At 39.5% G+C, this 7,500-nt stretch overlaps 1 protein-coding gene across 1 annotated transcript in view; it reads right to left on the bottom strand.

Annotated features, from left to right (window-relative positions):
- Positions 1-1,282: 1,282 nt before the first annotated feature.
- LOC122258696 (V-type proton ATPase 16 kDa proteolipid subunit c) overlaps positions 1,283-7,500 on the bottom strand; it is a 7,238-nt gene continuing 1,020 nt past the window's right edge. The window contains exons 2-4 of the mRNA XM_043024798.2: positions 4,523-4,715; positions 3,301-3,454; positions 1,283-3,079 (exon numbers count right to left, since the gene is read on the bottom strand). Coding sequence (XP_042880732.1) covers positions 3,017-3,079; positions 3,301-3,454; positions 4,523-4,715 — 410 coding nt within the window. The 3' untranslated portion in view covers positions 1,283-3,016. The remainder of the gene's footprint in view (positions 3,080-3,300; positions 3,455-4,522; positions 4,716-7,500) is intronic.

The following is a 7,500-nucleotide window of genomic DNA, read 5'->3' as shown; positions in this document are numbered from 1 at the left end:
CGGTGGTTGGTGAAGTAAATGACGTTTATTACTATAGACATAGTGTAAAATTATTTGTAGATAGATAAAATAGGCTAGAGAAACTGATTCTATGCCAAACATCATTTAACTGGGTCATCTTGGTAATATGTGAAACAAAATGAATTGCATTGAAAATGAGTTTAATGAACACTGTTAATACAGTATCTTGTATATGAAAATAACTTCACATTATTGGTTTATAGCTTTGAAGAAAAAAAAAAAAAAAAAAAAAGTAGATAGCACATAATGCAGCATTTATATCATTGCTAGGCATTTAAACTGCTTCAGGTCATTTGAATGTTTGTGAAAAATGTTTAACATAAGAAAATAGTTTTCATAGTTACTGTGTAATTATAAGATGTGCATACTCAATTTAGTCATGTTCAGGTGAAAACATGCACAATCTCTACCAATATTCAACAGGAAGCTAAAACTTCATTTCATTTTTGGGTTTGGACTGAGCTAACACACGCAATCGTCTGATGCATTTCTGTGTCAAATCTAAAGAAGGCGTGTCCTTTACTATTTATTCTAAAGACACCGGGAAATAATCAGAGCACACATGCACTACGCTGGAATTAATGTGAAGCACAGGTTCCACTAGCCAACTCCATTCACTCAGCCTCACATCTTGCTCATGAAACATTTAGCAGGATCTGGGCAAAGAATACTGAAGGTTAGGCTCTTAGTTCCCCAGATAGCACTCCCAAGGCCTGACCAAAATGGCTATAATCCTAGACTTGAATCTGGCCCCAGACTCTGATAAGACTAAGTGAGCCCGCACAAGATAAAAATTAGAAGCACAGTGAAGATGTTTCTTGCCCCCTTGTGTCACTCTGGATAAACTTGTTTTTTCAATAAAAAGCATGGAAAAAATTTGTTAGTTCAAGCTCGTGTTATCAAAGAATAAAGCTCCATGCCTTGACTGCATTCAGAACAGACTCCTTTGTCATGGCATAATAGAATAAGTAACAATAACATATTTGTTGAGGAGAAAAGAACATCTGTTTAAACAAATTATGCACCATAAAAAGAATGTTACAAAAGCTTTTGCCTTTATCACAAAGATTAATTATTCAGAAGAGGTTTGGGTTTTGAATATATCTCATTATAACCTACTTTACAGGTAGATATTTCCTTGTCTTTTTTTCTAATTGGAATATCAAGTCTACATAAGTTAATATCAAATAACATTCAATGCTTTTTTTTCTCCAGTGAGATATATATATCCAATTAGTAAAGGTCATAAACAAATCTGATGTTAAAATCATAAGTATCCAACTCAAGCTATCTTTATTAACAATATACCATTACATAATATTTAATACCATTTATACAATGCATACACCTGATAACAGTTTGACAACCACAACTATCCATACATAATCTTCAAGATGGAAAGCACAAAACAATGACAATGTCCTTGCTTGGAATGTTTTAAGTTTTTTCATTTTTTTTTTTTCAGTACCACATGTTGGCCAGTGTCGTTTCCCAGGAGTTGAGCTGCTGCTGCTATTCACAGGAAAAGATTGGGGAGCAAACTTCTAAGCTACATGCGAGGATACACAAGTTCCCCTGGAAAAGAATCCCTAATACAGAACTAAGGTGTTCTCGTATCCCCAATGATGCTTTAAATAAGATAAAATTGAATTGTATCTCAGAAATATAAAATACAAGTTTTTGGGACCTTCCTCAACACTGACCAACTATAAATAGTCTGTACAAGAAACTGGATAAGAGTTGATATGGCCCCTTCACCCTAGAGTGGGCAACCAGGATCCCTTGTGCTCCAATCGTGGGGGTCGCCGCGAGCAGTAGCCGAGAGACGTGACCTTGCTTACCACCAGGCTAGTTCAAGTTACGACTATCACAACTAAGATAACAGCCAGATGATGATGGTGGATGCTGTTAATCTAATATGAGCAAAGAAATAATAAGGATCTTATGTTGATCTTAGCTACTTAGAGAGCTTGTAGCGATGGAACGCCATTGGATGCAAGCAAGTCATCATGACCTCAAACTCAAGCTCCTCGACGACCACCCAGGCGGGAAACTCAGCGCAGCCAACACTGCAAGAACCGCCTTCAAGGTCTGTCGGTTCCCTCAATCTTGGAACTGGACAGCCCCAAGTGTAGGAACAACGTCCTCAAATAATACAAGGTTAAAAATCTGAGGGAAACTTGTGGGCTTCCATGCATATCTCTCAGAGTTCCAGATTACTACAAAGTCCACAGGTTTCAATGGGAACGGAATTCCTCACATGAGGCATGGCCGTCACTCCTTACAATAAAGCTGCCGAGCTCTGGCACCCACGTCAGATGATCCAGGAGAACCAGACCAGAGAATACCAATGGTATCATGTCAATAACAACATCTACTCTTGAATATTGCATGGCCCTGCTAGGATCGCTTCTTCTGGAAGGCATCTGACCTGCACGCCTCGGCCCCAACATGGAAGAAGTATCAGGAGACGATGCTATGTAAAGAAGCTATATTGGAGGACAAGAAGAGATAGAGGAATGACAATTTACATTTATACAAAATTACATAATTTAGAACCACTGTCCAAAGAGGAGCTTTAAGCAAGCCTCCTAGACAATATCCCCCACCTTGTTAAACTGCATCAAATTACGCAGTAATTAACTATTATGAACAATACTATTAATAACAATCTTTTAAAAGTAATAAAATTTCAAATATAGTTATAATCATATATGATGGATGTACATGTTCATGTAAATACACATTATATATATATATAAATATATGCATGTGTAATATACACAATATATACAAATTTATCGCTAAAAACTCATAACTTCATTTCAGGCCCTCTATAATTTTGTAAAAGTATCTCTCTAACAAAAAATAAAATGAATAAATAAATAGGCAATGCAACTAGCAGAAAATTTTATGAAAATCAGTCGACCCAAAAATGATGATTAACCATGAGGGATGCTAAAGTGGGCCTTGGGGCTTCGTATGCGCAGTGCGTTTAGCTGCTGGAGGTCTTGGTGTAGAGGTAGATAGCAACGATCAAGCCGTACAGACCCAACACCTGGAGGCACAGAGAGGGTCATTATTGGCTTGTTCTTGGGGCAGGCAAAATTCCTAGTTGAAGCCATAGTATGCATACACAATATCCACAATTTTCGTTCTTTCTAATGTCACCTCCATAAGTATAAGAAATAAATTAAATATCTCAAAGGACAGAAAGGAAAAACAAAAGAGGAAGAGAAATGAAAAGGATTAACAAACGGAGCAGCAGTGCACACTTACCTCAGCGAAAATAAGGATAAGAATCATACCGACGAAGAGACGGGGCTGCTGTGCTGTTCCTCGCACACCAGCGTCACCTACAATACCAATGGCAAAACCGGCAGCCAATCCAGACAGGCCGACAGACAGACCAGCTCCCAAGTGTACAAAGCCCCTGCAGAAAGAGAAATAGATGAATTACAATGATCTTAAAATAACAAATCATCATCAAAGGTCTCAGTCAAGAAAGGAAGTTGAGGGAGAGAATCAAGAAGCACATGAAAAGGAAGTGGAAGAGGAGCAGGAAGGAAGGTAGAAAAAGCTGAGAAAAGCAATAGAAATGGACATATAAGTATGAATAAGTGAGAGACATGAAATATCCTGACCATAATAAACCTCATAACCCCAATAAAGACACTGATAACCTAATAAATGTCTTTACTTTAGCTAGTTTTCACTTACACCCTACACTGACAATTATCCAATAATAATACGGTCCATTTACATTTACTTTAGAGACGAGGGGTATATTAACCACTAAAGAAAAAACACTAGGACACGAAAAAGATTAACAGGAACCTTTGTGTATGACATTGGAAAAATTATAACTTGGAGGGGAGCAAGAAAGAAAGAAAAAAAAAAATGGTAATCACTCAGTGATGACTTTTATCTTTCTGTTCATGATAGAATATTTGCTTTTAACCCACATACACGGCTTGTTGTACCGCGTCGCGGCATTCAAAAGCCGATTGCACCAGTATTTAGTATTGTGCCAGCCAATCAATGATTTATAATAATTCAAACGCCCCCCCCGGCATATGGGATTCAGGGCTAGGGGTTCCCCCCGTCGGGGATGGGTTAATTATTAGGTCTCAAATGTTTTTTTTTAATTTGTAAATAAAAACCATATACATTGGAAAATTAACTAGCAACAATGATAATATACTATCTAGCTGAGTTTGTGAACTCTCCCTATAATATTGGTTTGAAGGAAATAATCTATGATTTTTAGGATGAACCCTTATTGTAATTTATAACCTGTCTATTTGTATTTTTAAAAGTTATGAAACAATACTTATTAAACTTCAAAACATTCATACAAAATATTACAGTTACCATTCATCAAAATTCTATAACTTCAATAAGATATGTATCCTTTGTAAGAGTTATAGATAATATTCTATTCAACTCTGAGAGCTGAAAATCTCATTAAATAAACACACACACACAAAATACAACTTACTGGTATAGACTGTATCCCTTATCGGCAGCATCGAGCTTTCCGGCGATGAGCACGGCCACCACGAGACCGTAAATGGCGATGATACCCGCCATGACGACGGGGATGATACACTTCATGATGAGCTCGGGTCTCATCACGGACATGGCGGCAATGCCCACGCCGGACTTGGCCGTTCCGTAGGCTGCGCCCAAGGCTGTAAGGAAGGAAGTAAGAACATGAGGATGTTAACCCACTCTGGACGGGTGGTACAGTACTGTACCTCTCATTCAAAAGCCCAGTGGCCGGGCGGCACAGTATTGTGCCAGCCATTCAATTGATTTAGGCCTAATAATTCGAACGCCCCAGCATTGTGACATTCAAGGCTAGAATTCCCCCGTCGTGGATGAGTTAAAGTGGAAAGGTTTTTGCTCTGGTGATCCAACCTTATCCAGAAAGGACTTTGTTGGTGTATAACGTCTACCCATTTCTTAACTGCAACATGCCGGTGGGATTTCAGTCACACGTCAAAATTGCCATTCAACTTTTGTCTTGGATAAAATTCTTTTCTCTTGTCTTCTATAATGCACCACAAGGATGGCCAGATTTGTCATGTTAAAACCTTGATGAATGGCTTGTCAGTCCTCATATGAGAGGCTTGCCCAACCCTTCTATGATGGACATTTTTCATACTTAATTTTTTCTTTTGTTGAAATTAAGTTATGCATTCCTACAGTTGTGTAACTAAGACATCAAACCAAATGCTAATTACTGCCACATTCCTAAAACTATAAATGTAGAAAATAATAATAAAAAAAACATCTTAAAGATGCCCAGCCCAGGCTGAACATTTTAAGATGTGGTACATCTTGGAAGATTAAACAAAACTTCAAGAAGTTTACTTGAATCAGGGAGGCTGAACATCATAAATAGTTCTATGAAGGCTACCAAATGAAGTACATGAAGCTGGAATCCTGATATTATTTAAGAAATGGGAAGGATAATTTAACACAAAAATACACAATAAAAAGAATAAAAACAAAATAAATAATAGATACCTACTGAGCCCTGATAACTCAAGTGGTGATAAAACAAATCTAGCAACCTCTTCCCCCCTTCCATTCCCAACCCACCCTCCTCCCTCACAAAAGGAAATTTCCTAGAAAAAAAAAAAAAAAAAAAAAAATCCCAACAAAAGGCTTCTTTAACATTAACTCTTTCAAGACCCTAAATGCAATGTAGAGTTTCCGATGTATCCCCTCCCCCTTCCCCCTCCCCACATTCACGTGATACATCATAATCATATATCACCTGAAGGACCAGGTTATTCCCACCTACGTTGACTCTCACAGATAATGCCTGATAAGGATATCTCTATCACAACACTAGATAAGGGACGAGCCAGCGCATTAGGTCAGGATAGCTCTTGCTGCGTCATGTGGAATCCTTTCATCATTAAGCGTTGATACTGGTCTCATCCTTTCAGTCTAGATGCAAGCAGTCCATTTTTGAAACAAACACTTTGTAATATCATCAATCAAGAAGAAAGAAAATGAAGAGAAAGGAGAGAGAGAGAGAGATGGAGGAAAGACAAAAGGAAAAGGAAAGGCAAGGGGAATGAGAAAGGGAGCGGTAGGGAGAAAGAGAGGAGAGGGAGGGAGAGGAAGAAGGGGGGGAGGAAGAAAGAGAGAGAGAGAGAGAAGGGGGGGGGAAAGAAAGAGAGAGAGAGAAGGGGGGGGGAAAGAAAGAGAGAGAGAGAGAAGGGGGGGGGAAGAAAGAGAGAGAGAGAGAAGGGGGGGGGGGGGGAAGAAAGAGAGAGAAGGGGGGGGGGGGGAAGAAAGAGAGAGAGAGAGAGGGGGGGGGGGAGAAAGAAAGAAAGAGAGAGAGAGGGGGGGGGGAGAAAGAAAGAAAGAGAGAGAGAGAAGGGGGGGGGGGGGGGAAAGAAAGAAAGAGAGAGAAGGGGGGGGGGGGGAGAAAGAAAGAAAGAGAGAGAGAGGGGGGGGGGGGGGGAGAGAAAGAGAGAGAGAGAGAGAGAGAGAGAGGGGGAGAGAGAGAGAGAGAGAGAGAGAGAGAGAGAGAGAGAGAGGGAGAGAGAGAGAGAGAGAGAGAGAGAGAGAGAGAGGGAGAGAGAAGGGGGGGGGGGAGAGGGGGAGAGAGGGAGAAAGAGAGAGAGAAAAAGGGAGAAAGAGGGAGAGAGATTGAGTGAGAAAGTGGGAGAGAGAAAGAGGGGAAATAGAGGGAAGGGAAGGGCAAGGGAGAGAGGAGGGGAGGAAAGAGAAAAGACCAAGCAAGAGGGAAAAAAGAAGAAAGGGATAAGCAAGACACAAGAGATTGGAAAGAGCTAAAGGGCAGTGTGTGTATGGGGGGGGGGGGAGCCAGGTAGGAAAGAGAAAGTCTGAAAATAAGAGATAAAATAAGAGATAAATTAAGTGGATAGATGAATGGATAGATAGATAGAGAAATAAAAGTATAAAATGAGGGAGTAAGGGAATGAAGAGAGATACTATAGAAAATACAGAAGACCCAACCCAAGACTGCACACCTGACCTTGACCAAGTCACATGACCATCCTCCCCACCATTATAATAAAGAAAACAATTGCCCCCCCCCTCCCCCACCTGTTAAAAAATCACATGAATGTATCATAAGTCACATAATCTCTTCTACTCATAGAACAGACAGACATCTGAATATTGGAAAGGCAAGAGAGACAAAAATCTCTCAATATCTTCAAAAAATATGATCTGAGCAATGTTTGCTGGCCAGCAAATATTTTTATAGGATTTATGCCTGTAATGATTTGATATTTAATATATAAATAAAACTGTTGTTGTTATCCTAGTTTTTCTAGTGGACTTTCCTTATCTTGTCTTCATCAATCATTCATTTTCAGAAGAATAGGTTTAATTAGAAAAAACTCTCAAGCCCACATACAAGCACATGAGACAAAGAGAAAGAGGGAGTAGGAGGGAGGTATTACAAGCACACCCACAATTCCTTTC

This window comes from Penaeus japonicus, unplaced genomic scaffold, assembly GCF_977035675.1.
Source record: "Penaeus japonicus unplaced genomic scaffold, GWHDUDI00000001_assembly GWHDUDI00000040, whole genome shotgun sequence".
NCBI lineage: Eukaryota > Metazoa > Arthropoda > Malacostraca > Decapoda > Penaeidae > Penaeus > Penaeus japonicus.
Note: the sequence above shows the minus strand (reverse complement) of the source record. Positions and strands in the feature narration are given on the sequence as shown.